This window comes from Nycticebus coucang, chromosome X, assembly GCF_027406575.1.
Source record: "Nycticebus coucang isolate mNycCou1 chromosome X, mNycCou1.pri, whole genome shotgun sequence".
NCBI classification, from domain to species: Eukaryota; Metazoa; Chordata; class Mammalia; order Primates; family Lorisidae; genus Nycticebus; species Nycticebus coucang.
In genome coordinates, this window is record NC_069804.1 from 139,542,705 (window position 1) to 139,558,717 (window position 16,013).

The window sequence follows — 16,013 nt, forward strand, 5'->3', positions numbered from 1 at the left end:
AAAATGTGGTCAATTTTGGAGTAAGTTCCGTGGGCTGATGAGAAGTATGTGTATTCAGTTTTGTTGGGATGAAATGTTCTGTTGATGTCTGCTAAATCCAAATGCTGCATGGTTAGGTTTAAATCTAAGATTTCTTTTCTCAGCTTCTTGTTGGAGGATCGATCCAACACTGCCAAAGGAGTGTTGGAATCTCCGACGATTGTGGAGCTGGATGAAATGAAGTTGCTCATGTCTGAGTTTCTCTTATAAATTGAGGTGCATTCTGGTTGGGTGCATAGATATTAATAATTGATATCTCATCATATTGAGTATTACCCTTAACAAATATGAAGTGACCATGCTTGTCCTTCATTACTTTTGATGGTTTAAAGCCTACTGTATCTGCAAATAAAATTGCAACTCCTGCTTTTTTCTGATTACCATTTGCCTGAAATATGGATGACCATCCTTTCACCCTGAGTCTGTATTTGTCTTTTAGGTTAAGATGTGACTCTTGTATGCAGCAAATATCTGGCTTGAGTTTTTGTATCCAGTCAGCTAACCTATGCCTCTTTAGAGTTCAGTTTAAGCCATTCACAGTAATGGAGAGTATTGATAAGTCTGGTGGAATTTTGAGTATCGAGGTTTTCAAAGATCCAGGGGACATTTTTAATCCTTTCACCAGTGTGGAAGTTGGAGTATGATCCGAAGTTTCTGAGTGAGTTTACTTTTGTGGTATAGGATTGTGTTGGTCATTGTGGAGGATAGGTCTGAGAATATCTTGAAGATCTGGTTTACTTATGGCAATTTTTTTCAACATATGAATGTCATTGAAGTATTTAATTTCTCCATCATAGATGAAACTCAGTTTGGCTGGATACAAGATCCTGGGTTGAAAGTTATTTTTCTTTAGGAGATTAAAAGTTGATGACCAGCCTCTTCTGGCTTGAAAAGTTTCAGCAGAGAGATCTGCAGTTATTCTAATACTCTTTCCTTTGTACGTAATAGTTTTCTTTCGCCGGGCTGCTTTGAGTATCTTCTCTTTCATTTTAACGTTAGTGAAGCTAGTTACGATATGCCTGGGGGATGACTTATTGGGGTTGAATCGTGCTGGGGTTCTGAAGCTGTCTGCTATCTGAATTTCAGATTCTCTAGGCATGTCTGGAAAGTTTTCTTTCATAATTTCATGCAGAAGTGTCTCTGTGCTCTTCGAGGCCACTTCATCATTCTCCGAAATCCCAATTACTCGTATATTGCTTTTCTTCGAATTATCTGAGAGTTCTCTAAGTGAGTGGTCCGTTTTTGCTCTCCATTTCTCTTCCTCTTTGAGAGATTGGGGGGGCGTTCGAAGACTTTATCTTCAATGTCAGAAATCCTTTCTTCTGCTTGCTCCATTCTGTTGCTGAGAGATTCTACCGTATTTTTCATATCTTTGAGGGCTGTAAATTCTTGCTTCAGTGTGTCTAAGTCTTTGGTGGTTTTGTCTTTAAATTCGTTAGATTCTTGAGACAACTTTTGAATTTCTCCTCTAATTCCTAATTCCATTTTATTAATCTTGTCTGAAATCCAAATTCTGAATTTGATTTCTGACATCTCACCCAGTTGTTTATGAATGGGATCTTCAATCACATCTGCCGTATCTTTTCTTGGGGGGGTTTGATCTATTCTGGTTATTCATGTTAGCAGAGTTTTTGCACTGATTCCACCCCATGGTTATTTTACTCCCTTTCATTTTTCCCCTGGGGCTTTATTGAGGGCCCGTACAGTGTTGTGGCCTGTGAAACTGGGACCCCGTCTTGTGTGGTGGGGCTAAGTGGTTCTGTCTTGTTTCAGCTGGTTTCTGTTTGATCCTATTGTAATGTTTACTCTGGCTTGAAGTCTCAGCTGTGTGGAAAACCAGCAATTAAGTCACCCTGCCCGCCCACCTTTGGCACCAGTTGGAAAAGGAAAATCAAACCTTCCTACAACCGCATACCCGGGGCACCACCTGAAAAGTCCTCAGTCTATTAGTTCAGTTCAAAAGGTCCAAATCGATTGTCTCAATTGGCATCTGTCTTGGGTTGGAGAGTTAAAGAGGTCTCTGGGAACTGGATCTCAGGGGTCTGGTGACTCCTCTCATATGGCTTAGTCCAGTGCTGCGTGGAGTCAGGTCGGTCCTGTAATTATTAAGTCAAGAAACAGACTAAATGGAATGGGATGGTGTGCAGTAAAGTTATTTATTTAGAGGTTTGATTTTATACCTTTCTAGTCATGTACACACTTAATCTATTATCTGTTAGTTTCACCATTATCTCATTTTACCTATGTGAAATCAACTTGAAAGGAAATATCCTGTTATCACATCAACACAACCACTGTTGCAGTAAACATTTTCTTCAAGACACTGACTGGGCAGGTATCTAAATAGAGATCAAGAGATCATAAAGAAGAAAGTAGCTACAGGAGAACAGAGTTAATGGAAGAATATCTTCAAGCGTTCACTCAGTTTACTCAGTGTGAAGTAATGACTGTGTCTTTTCCTTAGGGCAGAGCACGTATAGACCTCTGACAATATGTTGTTAACATACGTCAACCCTCTGGCCCGTATCTCTGTGGAAGGGGGGCATGCCCTTTGATCTCAGGCTTCACGGGGTACACAGCTTCAGAGAATGGGCTTGTGGAATTTTTAACTCCAGGCAAGCCAATTCTGCATGTGTCCCGGGGGGCCCAGGTCTCTTAAGCCTCTGGGAAAAAAGCAAGCCATTTTAAACTCACACTGAGTTCACTTTGTGTGCTTTATGGAGGATATCTTTATTTCTAAATATCATCCTACCTATGTATATACCAAGAAGACCAAAAATCACATTGTAACAAAGATATTTGTACCAGAATGTTTATTGCAGCCCAATTCATAATTGCCAAATCATGGGAAAAGCCCAAGTGCCCATTGATCCACAAATGGATTAATAAATTGTGCTATATGTACACCACGGAATATTATGCAGCCTTCAAAAAGATGGAGAGTCTACCTCTTTCATGTTTACATGGATGAAGCTGGAACATATTCTTCTAAGTAATGTACCTCAAGAATGGAAGAAAAAGTATCCAATGTACTGAGCCCTATTATGGAACTAATTTATGGCTTTCATATGAAAGCTATAACCCAGTTATAGCCTAAGAATATGGGGAATGGGTAAAGGGAGGGGAAGGTGGGGGGAGGCTAGGCGGAGGGAGGGTGATTGGTGGGATTACACCTGCGGTGCATCTTACAAGGGTACATGTGAAACTTAGTAAATATAGAATATAAATGTCTTAACACAATTTTAAAAAAGGAAAGCAAAAAAGAAGAAGTACATGAAAACAAAAATTTGGGCTTTTGAAAAGGTCAATAAAATAGATAAGCATTTGGCCACCCTAACCAGAAGCAGAAGAGTAAAATCCCTAATTTTATCAATCAGAAATGATAAAGGACAAATAACAAGACTCCTCAGAAATTCAAAAAATCCTTAATGAATATTACATTAAACTCTATTTCCAGAATTATGAAAAGCTGAAGGAAATAGATCAATACTTGGAAACACGCCACCTTTCTAGACTTAGACAGAAAGAAGTGGAAATGTTGAACAAGCCTATAACAAGTTCTGAAATAGCATCAACTATAAGAAATCTCCCCCCAAAAATAGCCCGGGACCAGATGGCTTCACATCAGAGTTCTACCAAAGCTTTAACGTGGCACTAGTAGTTATATTACATAACCTTTCCCAAAACATAGAAAAAGAATAAATACTTTCCAACACATTCTATGAAACAAATATCACATTGATTCCAAAACCAGGAAAAAAACCAACAAGAAAAAAAATTATAGACCAATATCATTAGTGGATATTGATGCAAAAATATTCAATAAGATCCTGGCATACAGATCCAACAACACATCAAGCAAAGTATACATCACCACCAGGTGGATTTCATCCCAGGGTCCCAAGGATGGTTCAATATATGTAAATCCATAAATATAATACATCACATAAACACATTAAAAAACAAAGAACATATGATTCTCTCAATTGATGCAGAAAAGGCTTTTGATAATGTCCAGTATCCTTTCGTGATCAGAACACTTAAGAAAATAGGTATAGAAGGAACCTTTCTTAAACTGATAGAGGCCATCCACAGCAAACCCACAGCCAATGTTGTATTGAATGGAGTAAAATTGCAATCATTTCCACTCAGATCAGGAACCAGACAAGGATTCCCTCTGTCTTCACTGCTTTTTAACATTGTAATGGAAGTCTTAGCCATCACAATCAGGCGAGAGAAGGCAATCAAGGAGATCCAAATAGGACCAGAGGAGATCAAACTGTCACTCTTTGCACATGAGGTGATTGCATATATGGAAAACCCCAGGAAATCAACTACAAAACTCCTAAAAGTGATCAAGGAATATAGTAACGTCTCAGGATACAAAATTAACACCCACAGATCTGTAGCCTTTATATATACCAACAATAGTCAAGGGGAAAAAACAATCATGGACTCTATTCCCTTTACAATAGTGGCAAAGAAGATGAAAAATCAGGGAGTGTATCTAACTACGGACATGAAAGATCTCCATAAAGAGAACTATGAAACTCTGAGAAAAGAAATAGCTGAAGATGTTAACAAATGGAAAAATATACCATGCTCATGGCTGGGAAGAATCAACGTTGTTAAAATGTCTATACCGCCTAAAGCAATGTACAGATTTAGCGCGATCCCTATTAAAGCACATGTGTTATACTTTAAAAAACTGAAAAAATTAGTACTTCATTTTATAAGAAAACAGAAAAAAACTCAAATAGTCAAGACATTACTTAGAAATAAAAACAAATCTGGAGGAATCACACTTCTAGACTTTCGACTATACTATAAATCGATAGTCATCAAAACAGCATAGTAGTGGCACAAAAATAGAGAGGTAGATATATGCAACAGAATTGAAGACCAAGAGGTGAACCCAGACACTTATCATCATTTGATCTTTGATAAGCCTATCAAAAATATAAAGTGGGGCGGCGCCTGTGGCTCAGTGAGCAGGGCGCCGGCCCCATATGCCGAGGGTGGCGGGTTCAAACCCAGCCCCGGCCAAAACTGCAACAACAACAAAAATAGCCGGGCGTTGTGGCGGGTGCCTGTAGTCCCAGCTACTCAGGAGGCTGAGGCAAGAGAATCGCCTAAGCCCAGGAGTTGGAGGTTGCTGTGAGCTGTGTGATGCCACGGCACTCTACCGAGGGCCATAAAGTGAAACTCTGTCTCTACAAAAAAAAAAAAAAATATATATATATATATATATATATATATATATATATAGGGGGAAAAATTTCCTATTTAACAGAATAGGTGCTGTGTGAATTGGCTGGTGACCTGTAGAAGACTGAAACTGGACCCACACCTTTCTCCTTTAACAAAAAATGACTCTCACTGGTTAAAGGACTTAAACTTAAGACATGAAACTATAAAAATTCTTAGAGACAGTGCAGGGAAACACTTGAAAAAATTGGCTTGGGAGAATACTCTATGAGGAGGACACCAGGGGCAATTGAAGCAACATCAAAAATACATTACTGGGATCTGATCAAATTAAAAAGCTTCTGCACTGCTAAGAATGCACTAAGTAAAGCAAATATACAGCCGTCAGAATGGGAGAGGACTTTTGCAAGTTATATTTACGACAAAGGTCTAATAACCAGAATCCACAGAGAACTCAAACTTATTACTAAGAAAAAACAAGTGATCCCATTACTTTGTGGGCAAGAGACGTGAACAGAAGCTTCTCTGAGGAAGACAGGCACATGGCCTATAGACACATGAAAAAATGCTCATCATCTTTAATCATCAGAGAAATGCAAACCAAAACTACTCTGAGATACCATCTAACTCCAGTAAGAGTAGCCCACATCACAAAATCCCAAAATTACAGATGTTGGCGTGGATGTGGAGAAAAGGGAACACTTCTGCACTGCTGGTAGGAAGGCAAGCGAGTACATTCCTTTTGGAAGGAAGTTTGGAGAACACTCAGGGATCTAAATGTAGACCTGCTATTTGATCCTGCAATTCCTCTGCTAGGTGTATATCCAAAAGTCCAAAAATAATTTGGCAACAAAGATATTTGTACCAGATTGTTCATTGCAGTTCAATTCATACTTGCCAACTCATGGAAGAAGCCCAGGTGCCCATCAACCCATGAGTGGATTAATAAATTATGGCATATATATATATATATATATATATATAATGGAATAATATGGAGCATGAAAAAAATGGAGACTTTACTTCTTTTATGTTTACATGGGTGGGAGTGGAAAATATTCTTCTTAGTAAAGTATCTCAGGAGTGGCAAAAAAAAAAATCCAATGTACTCATAGTACTACTATGAAACCAATTTATAATCAATCACACTTCCATATGAAAGATAAATCACAACTATAGCCTAGGATGAAGGAGGGAAGGGGAGCGGGAGGGGAAGGGAAGGGATGGGTGGATAGAGGGAGGGTTAATAGGGGGATCACACCTACGGAGCATATTGCAAATACAAGTTGGACCTCTCAGGTGTAGAACACAAATGTCTTGACACTGTAATTGGGTAAATGTGGTGACGGCTATGTTAATTAGTAGGATGTAAGCATTCCAATTTGTATAAATAATCAACACATTGAATCCCATAATGTCATAAGTGTATTCATGATCTATGTACAAATGACTTAATAAAAAATTCAAAATCAAATAAAAAAAAATCTTGTCAGTAATATTTACAACTTCACATATCAGTAAAACTCCAATGAGTTGATACTTAAGATTGTCCACTGAAAGGTGAAGTAACAGTTCTCTAGAACTTAGAGAAATCATGGGTAAACTTATTCTGAGCCAAGTTTGAGAACATAATCTTGGGAACACAGGTTGACTCAGTACAGACAGAGAGTGTATCTGGAAGTAGGTTACATGAGGCACAGTATATATGCACTTTCTAACAGGGGGTGGGAGAGAGTGGAGGTGGGATATGTGTGGTCCAGAAGTTGGGAGAAGCAGGTAGCACGTAAAGGCAAAGGGAACCTCACCCTTTTTACCCTACAAGTTCACTGAAAGATCAACTGACAATTAAGGCACATTAATAAGATAAGTTTTATTTCCAAATACCATGTTCATGAGGAGAACCACAAGAGTGATTAACCTATGTCTGAGTGATGGTCAGATACCTTTATAGATGTCTTTTTGAAGGGACGGGGGGGGGGGGGAATTTGAAATGAAGGTACAGCAAGTGGTTGCTAGGGAGCATGTATAGATGGTGGGAAACAGGTTGACTTGTAAATTAAGCTGAGAGACAGGTATTGTGTTTTAAATGATTTGGGCCAGCAACAAACACATGAAAAAATGCTCATCATCTTTCATCATCAGAGAAATGCAAATAAAAACCACTCTAAGATATCACCTAATCCCAGCAAGATTAGCCCACATCACAAAGTCCCAAAACACCAGATGCTGGAGAGGATGTGGAGAGAAGAGAACACTTCTACACTGCTGGTGGAATTGAAAACTAATACAGCCTCTTTGGAGTGATCTAAAAGTAGAGCTTCCATCTGACCCTGCAATCCCATTACTAGGTATCTACCCAGAAGAGCAAAATCATTTTACCACAAACACATTTGCACTCGAATGTTTGTTGCAGCTCAGTTCATAATTGCCAAGTTGTGGAAGCAACCTAAGTGCCCACCAACGTGGAATATTTATACCATGGAATATTATTCAGCCTTTAAAAAAGATGGAGACTTTACACCTTTTACACTTACCTGGATGGAGTTGAAATACATTCTTCTTAGTAAAGTATCGCAAGAATGGAAAAATAAATATCCAATGTACTCCATACTAATATGAAATAAATATATAAACAATTACATGTTCATAGCAATGACAAAACACTGATCTAGTCCAGTTCGGGGGTAGAGGGATGCGGGAGGGGAGGGGGGAGGAAGTGGGGCAGAAGGAGGGAGGGCATGGTGTGGGATCTCACCTAATGTGCACATTGTGAGGGTATATAACACGCTCCCTGGGTGAGGGGCTCTTCTACAAATGGAACTTTACCCTGGAAGGGAGAACAATGTAACCTAAAGATTGTACCCTCATATTAATTTGAATAAAAAAAGAAAAAGAAAGAAAGAAATGATTTGGGCTAGGTCTGCTAGCGTTCAGGGGGAGGAAAGGAATTCTGTTTCCCACCACAGGTACTTTGATCCAGTCAGGTAGGTTTTAACTAGATAGAGGGAAAGACTCTTCCAATGCTTTCTCATCTCCAATGATCTTTATTTTATTTTATTTTATTTGAGACAGAATCTCACTACGTCACCCTCGGCAGACTTCTGTGGTGTCACAGCTCACAGCAACCTCAAACTCCTGGGCTTAAGTGATTCTCATGCCTCAGCCTCCCAGTAGCTGGCACTACAGGCACTTGCCACAACACCTGACTGTTTGTTGTTGTTGTTGTTATTGTTGTTATTGTTGTCATTGCTGTTTTGCAGTCCCTGGCCAGGTTCAGACCTGCCAGTCCTGGTGCATGTGGCTGGTGCCCTAACAACTGAGCAATGGGCGCTGAGCCTCCAATGATCTTTAATTCAAAGTATTCTTATACCAAATAGTCATATTCCTTAGCTCCTTCAAGCAACAGTTACAGTCCCACGATTCTAATTGGTTCTCAGTGACTTCACACATAAGATAAGGTAAATGTGCTGTTGAGTAGGGAGAGAAGCTAGGTGTCTTAACATCTGGTAGAGGGTGATTGGTTTTATCCTGTCCTTGTTCTTGTAAAGATGGCTGGTATTTACAGTGAAATATAGGAAAATTATAGCCAGGGGTTGTGGTGGGCGCCTATAGTCACGGCTACTCAAGAGGCTGAGGCAAGAGAATCACTTGAGACCAAGAGTGTGAGGTTGCTGTGAATTATGATGCCAGGACACTCTCCTGGGGACAAAAAAGTGAAACTCTGTCTTGGTAGCTCATGCCTGTAATCATAAAACTTTGGGAGACCAAGGCAGGTGGGACACTTGAGATCAGGAGTTCGAGACCAGTCTGAGCAAGAGCAAGGCCCCATCTCTACTAAAAATAGAAAAAATAACCAAGTATTGTGGTGGGGGCCTGTGGTCCTAGCTACTTGGGATACTGAAGCAAGAGGATTGCTTGAGCCCAAGAGTTTGAGGTTGCTGTGATCTGTGACACCACGGCACTCTACCCAGGACCGTAGAGTTGAACACTGTTTAAAAGAAAAGAAAGAAACATTATTAGCTCATAGTTTTTCTTCAGTCTTTTTTTTTTTTTTTTTTTTTTTGAGATAGAGTCTCATTCTGTTGCCCAGGTTAGAGTAAAGTGGCCTTGGCCTAGCTCACAGCAATCTCAAACTTTGGGGCTCAAGCAATTCTCTTGCCTCAACCTCTCAAGTAGCTGGGAATACAGACACCTGCAACAGCGCCCAGCTAATTTTTCTAGTAGAGACAATGTTTCACTCTTGCTCAGGCTGGTCTGGAATTCCTGAGCTCAATGATCCTGTTAGGTCTAGGCTAAAGTAGAAAAATACCAGTTAACTCCTGATAAATTCCTGGGCTGCAAGCCCTGAACAAAATGGAGTAAGTCTGGTTCACTCCAAGATAGATGGGAAGGTGCTCATTAACTCTTGCTTGACTAACTCCTGGGCCTGGGAAACGAACTGACTATCCTCATACTGACCTTTAAACAATACCAGGTGTAGAGACTACTGAGACAAAGATGTATGGAGGAAAAATACTGAAACTAAGATGTATGGGAAAATATTAAAATGAAGATGTAAGACATATAGCTAATTATCTGCAAATTCTTCTTCTGTACAATACTTGCTTACTACCCCACCCAAATGCACCTGGACAGCCTGCGTGCCAACCAGGATGCAGACCATGCCTTAAAAACCTGACTCTTTAAGCACTCGCGGCTGCTCAGAAACCCCATGTTGGGACACTCAGGCTGTTGCCCACTGGCTCTTCAATAGAAGGACACTGCTGTGAATTTAAGTTATTTGGCAGTGTGGTCTTAGTGGAACTCCTGGGCACAACATTGCAACCCCCTCCGCCTCCCAGAGTGCTAAGATTACAGGCCTGAGCAAATGTGCCCAGATTAAACGCATTATTTTTTAATAGGCATTAAGATCTCTTCTTGCCTTCTCTCTCTTGATAGCAGCACCCCCCAAATGGATTTCTGTTTTCACAAAACATTGAGGAGACCAGCAGATCTGAAAGACATGTAAATTATTTCTCTTTACTTTCACCAGCTCCTTGGCCTTTTAGAATTTGTTTCCATAGCCTCAAATGATTCCTCAGTTCCTCATAAAAAAAAAGAAAAAAAAAATAAAAGTGACTCCTCAGAAGAATAGAATATGAACTATCAGACTTTGGGGACTGGAAACACCTGGAAAAATATCTGTCTTCAATCTCGTGAGAGGAAAAATGGACACAGTATTCACATTCACAATACTCTGTCAATTTGGCTACAGTTACCTTCCTTGTCCCCCTTAAATTCAAGTACCCTTTGGACGTCAGAGCTGACATTTTTCCTTTTTTTTTTTTCCTTTGGGATACCATCCCACATCTCTGTTCTCTGCTCTCTTCTCTCTCCTTTTCCTCTTCCAGCTTCTAAACTATAAAATATACTTTTATATCCTAATCTTGGCCTAGAGAAATTTTTTTGTCGTCCTGTATACAACACCTACTGAGCTTTTCCACCCTAACATTTCTACATCTGACAAACAGGTTTATAACCAGTACCTCTCAGTGAAATATTTAAAAAAGTCCAGTTACACAGAGAAGAGGTCATCTTTAGTTGATAGGCCTAAGTTTTATCACTCATGTGTCCAGTACAGTCATCTTGAGCCATTATTAATTTTTTCTTTTTCTGCCAATCATACATAAAACCTTTAACTATCAATGGGACAGTTGGCAGGGACAAAGCATTTTGCCCACTGCTACACCAGGAAAAAAGTAAAATATTTAACTTAAAAAGTGTACTTGGAGGTTGAGGCAAGAGGATACCTGGTTCCCAGGAGTTTGAGGATGCAGTGAGCTGTGATGACACTACAGCGCTCTAGCCAAAGAAACAGAGAGAAACCCTGCCTCAAAAAAAAAAAAAGGTGTGTGGGTGACGAGGGGTGGCTGCAGCAGGGGGTAGACAGGGACGCTCAAGCAGGGACCATGGCGGACGGCGGCTCGGAGCGGGCTGACGGTCGCATCGTCAAAATGGAAGTGGACTACAGCGCTACAGTGGATCAGCGCCTGCCCGAGTGCGAGAAGCTGGCTAAGGAAGGAAGACTTCAGGAAGTTATTGAAACCCTTCTGTCTTTGGAAAAACAGACCCGAACTGCTTCCGATATGGTGTCTACTTCCCGTATCTTAGTTGCAGTAGTGAAGATGTGCTATGAGGCTAAAGAATGGGATTTGCTTAATGAAAATATTATGCTTTTGTCAAAAAGGCGGAGTCAGTTAAAACAAGCTGTTGCAAAAATGGTTCAGCAGTGCTGTACTTACGTCGATGAAATCACAGATCTTCCTATCAAACTTCGATTAATTGATACTCTACGAATGGTTACAGAAGGAAAGATTTATGTTGAAATTGAGCGTGCTAGACTGACTAAAACATTAGCAACTATAAAAGAGCAAAATGGTGATGTGAAAGAGGCTGCCTCTATATTGCAAGAGTTACAGGTGGAAACCTATGGGTCAATGGAAAAGAAAGAGCGGGTGGAGTTTATTTTGGAGCAAATGAGGCTCTGCCTAGCTGTGAAAGATTATATTCGGACACAAATCATCAGCAAGAAAATTAACACCAAATTTTTCCAGGAAGAAAACACAGAGAAATTAAAGTTGAAGTACTATAATTTAATGATTCAGCTGGATCAGCATGAGGGATCTTACCTTTCTATTTGCAAGCACTACAGAGCAATATATGATACTCCCTGTATACAGGCAGAAAGTGAAAAGTGGCAACAGGCTCTGAAGAGTGTTGTGCTCTATGTTATCCTGGCTCCTTTTGACAACGAACAGTCAGATTTGGTTCACCGAATAAGTGCTGACAAGAAGTTAGAAGAAATTCCCAAATACAAGGATCTTTTAAAGCTTTTTACCACAATGGAGTTAATGCGTTGGTCCACACTTGTTGAGGACTATGGGATGGAATTAAGAAAAGGTTCCCTTGAGAGTCCTGCAACTGATGTTTTTGCTTCTACGGAGGAAGGTGAAAAAAGGTGGAAAGACTTGAAGAACAGAGTTGTTGAACATAATATTAGAATAATGGCCAAGTACTATACTCGGATAACAATGAAAAGAATGGCACAACTTTTGGATCTATCTGTTGATGAGTCAGAAGCTTTTCTCTCAAACTTAGTAGTTAACAAGACCATCTTTGCTAAAGTAGACAGACTAGCAGGAATTATCAACTTCCAGAGACCCAAGGATCCAAATAATTTATTAAATGACTGGTCTCAGAAACTGAACTCATTGATGTCTCTAGTCAACAAAACTACGCACCTCATAGCCAAAGAGGAGATGATACATAATCTACAATGAGGGTCTTAATGATTTTAGAAAAGAATTAAAATGGAGGTCATTAAAAAGAAAAAAAAGAAAAAAGACTGTTATGGTGTATATGTTGGTTTTTTTCCTAATCTCAGTTTTTTTGCCTAAAATTTTAAAATAGTGAATATATTTGAGGCCTCTTTAACCTTTCGGTTCCCTGATTTCATTGTTAACTTTGCATTTGCAGTTGGTACAAAAATATAACACATTTTTATTGTCTGAATACACAAAAAACTGTGTCATAATTTACCCAGATATGTTTTTCTATCACTTGACACCTTTTTAGCTATTTGTTTTCATTCAACTAACAAACATAATAATAAAAGCAGTATATGCACATTTACTTTCTGTAGTTACTGCTGTTACTAAAAGATTTTGTGGGGTACTGATTCCACAAGTGCTTTTTAAATGAAATAAATGCTGTTGTAAAGGTATCAGTCACTTGGTAGAATAAAAAAGCAACCTAGGACATACAAGAACATCTGGGATAGAGTTGTGATTTGTGAAGAATTTGTATTTTGCTACTGTGGCACGATGTCTTCAAACTGGATATGGAACTATCTGGTAGGCTATAGAATTAATTTTTTTTAAAGGCAAACTTGTTTCAATTACAGTAGCTTGATTACTTTTACTCTCCTTTGACTTGGCCAGTTGTTTTACAAAATCAAGGATGATGTCGTGTTGACCCAAGCTGTTGGGTGTAAAATCCTCTCTAGGGGGGTAGTGACTTCTGGGAGGGGCTGTTCCCCCCTTTGTATGCATTTAAATTTAAAGCACAAAGTTGTTTTTATAAGATTTCTTTGCGGGTTTAACTGATAGGTCTAAATACATCATTGATGTTCCAGACTTTCATTATGTGAATATTGGATAACCTAATTTTTTTTTAATGATCGAAAAATGACAGAAAGGAAGACTTCAGGATACCCTCATAGTAAATAGTATAGTATTAAAGCACTTGAACAGAATTAAAACGAAAGTAGTTTTACTATCAAAAGGAACATCAGAGATCAATTGGTATGAGCAATTTTTGGAAGTTTGGTGGTTTTTTTTTTCCCAGAGAAAATAGAAAAATGAAACAATGTTAGAGTATTTTAAATGAAGAAAGTGTGAGGTCTACTTTTTTTAAATAGCCAAATGAAGAGAAAAAGAATTAAGCATTTTAGAAGTGGCATTTCACAATTAATTTTCCATTTAATGCAGCATTGTCACTAAATTGTCCTATTTCATGTTTCCAGGGCTGGGGATAATTATGAGACCTCTATAATATTTACGCTCTGAGTCACTGCTGTGAATAACGACAACAATATTAATCTAATTTTACTTGGGAACTTAAGGCTTTACTCACATTAGTAACTTTAACATCTGCTATCACTTATCTTTAAAACAAAAATATGGCAAGTTCAGAAACGGAAGTTAACACTAACAATAAGGATATGGTTTTAATTTTCTTTTTGGATGAAAAGGATGGAAGATAAAATTATGCACTGTTAATTTGTAAATAAAGTTGGAGCTAATTTGAATCTAAAAAAAAAAGTGTGCATTTTACAACAATTAAACATAGTTTTTTAAAATTCCTTTAAAAAAAGTGTACATGACTTCCTTCTTGAGAAGGGACACTAAGAAAGGGGCTTTAAGCAAGGTGAAAAAAAAAATACACACACAGCCTGTTGACCCAGGAGACACAGTAACACTCTGTCTAAAAAAAAAAAAAAAGAACGTGGGTATGAAGTCACCTAGGTAGCCAGTGGTCAATAGAAAAAGACCATCAATGACCAGTAGGAAAGGGTAATAGTGCCTGGAGACCCAGAGAGGCCAACGAAAGTCTTGCAACCAATTTCAAAAGGAGAGAGTATTTATACCCCTTCCCGCCTTTGCCACTCTCTCTCTCATCTTTTCTCCTCCATGAGAGGGATCTCTCTTTGGAAGTGCTCTAAACTTTCCAACTCTCTTTGGAAGTGCTCTAAACTTTCTGTTTGTTCTTCTTAAATAAAATCTCCTTTGTTACCCTGAAACTTGTGTGGGTTACCTTTACTACACTGCCTGAGCTGCTCCATATTTATTCTCAGTTTCCACTCACTTTTGCTCTCGGTTACTGCTGTGCCTCAATTGAACTTTACCAGAGCTCAGCCCAGTTATTGAACCAGGGCAACTGGGTTCAGGGAACCAGGGCCCCTGACCCCCAACATTCCTACTCTAATGTACATCCATTTCATCTGAAGCACTTAACCTTGAGGATTCCTAGGAATCCTCTACAAACCACTGAAAGACACTGTTTGTATAAGTGGACAGTTTCTTCATAAGGCAAAACAAGCTACTGACTTTAGAACTTCTACCAAAGACAAAAGAACAAGATTACACCCAGCTAATGTTTTCTATTTTAAACAGAGCCAGGGCCTCCACTCTTGCTCAGGCTGGGTCAAAATACTGAGCTCAAGGCATCCACCACCCTTAGCCTCCCAGAGTGCTAGGATTACAGGTATGAGCCACCACACCCAGCCTCATGTCATTAAAGTTTCAGGGAACCTTTAGGGGATGGGATCAAGAGCCTGGGTCACTAACCTTTCTACTCATACTACCTATTATTATACTACAACATGCTCTCAAACACTAATATTGAAACAGAGTAGCCACCCCTCTCTCCCATAGATATGGAAGCATAAAATTGAGGGTGGAGAATATGTAACAGAGGAAATGCCCTGAAAGAATAGCAAAAATATTTTTTGTCTCTTTAACTCTTTTTGAAACTAAGACATGCATCCCTGCCTTTAGCAGTATTTGAGAGGGGTGGGGAAATGTCGTTTCTTATTTTGCACTAGGAAGGAAGAATGGAGAATCCTCAAAGAACTCAAATTAAACCTTCCATTTGATCCTGCAGTCCCACTACTAGGAATCTACTCAGAAGAAAAAAAAATCATTTTATCATAAGGACATTTGTACTAGACTGTTTATCATAGCTCAATTTACCATTGGCAAGATATGGAAACAACCTAAATGCCCACCAACCCTGAAATGGATTAAGAAACTGTGGTATATGTATACCATGGAATTTTATGCAGCCATTAAAATAGATGGACACTCTACATCATTTACATTTACCTGGATGGAGTTGAAATACATTCTTCTTAGTAAAGTATCACAAGAATGGAAAGATGAATATCCACTGTACTCTATACTAATATGCAATCAATACATAAACAATTACATGTTCCTAAAAACAATAAAACACTAATATCATCCAGTTTGGGGGCAGAGAGAAGTGGGATAGGGAGGGGGTAGGAAGTATGGTACAGAGATGGCATGAGGTGGGATCTCAGCTAATGTGCGTATTGTGAGGATGTATAACATGCCCTCTGGGTGAGGAGCTCTTCTACAAATAGAACTTTGCCCTGGAAGTGAGAATGATGTAATATAAATATTTTACCTTCATATTAATTTGAA

The 16,013-nt window shown here is 39.0% G+C and overlaps 1 protein-coding gene across 1 annotated transcript; it reads left to right on the plus strand.

Annotated features, from left to right (window-relative positions):
- Positions 1-11,150: 11,150 nt before the first annotated feature.
- On the plus strand, positions 11,151-12,924 carry LOC128578435 (26S proteasome non-ATPase regulatory subunit 12). The gene has a single exon (XM_053581077.1). The coding sequence runs from the start codon at positions 11,196-11,198 to the stop codon at positions 12,564-12,566; it is 1,371 nt and encodes a 456-aa protein (XP_053437052.1). The 5' UTR covers positions 11,151-11,195; the 3' UTR covers positions 12,567-12,924.
- Positions 12,925-16,013: the final 3,089 nt, after the last annotated feature.

Bases quoted from the DNA above. Each gene is read 5' to 3' on its own strand.
- LOC128578435 (XM_053581077.1), top strand. From the start codon at position 11,196: ATGGCGGACGGCGGCTCGGAGCGGGCTGACGGTCGCATCGTCAAAATG.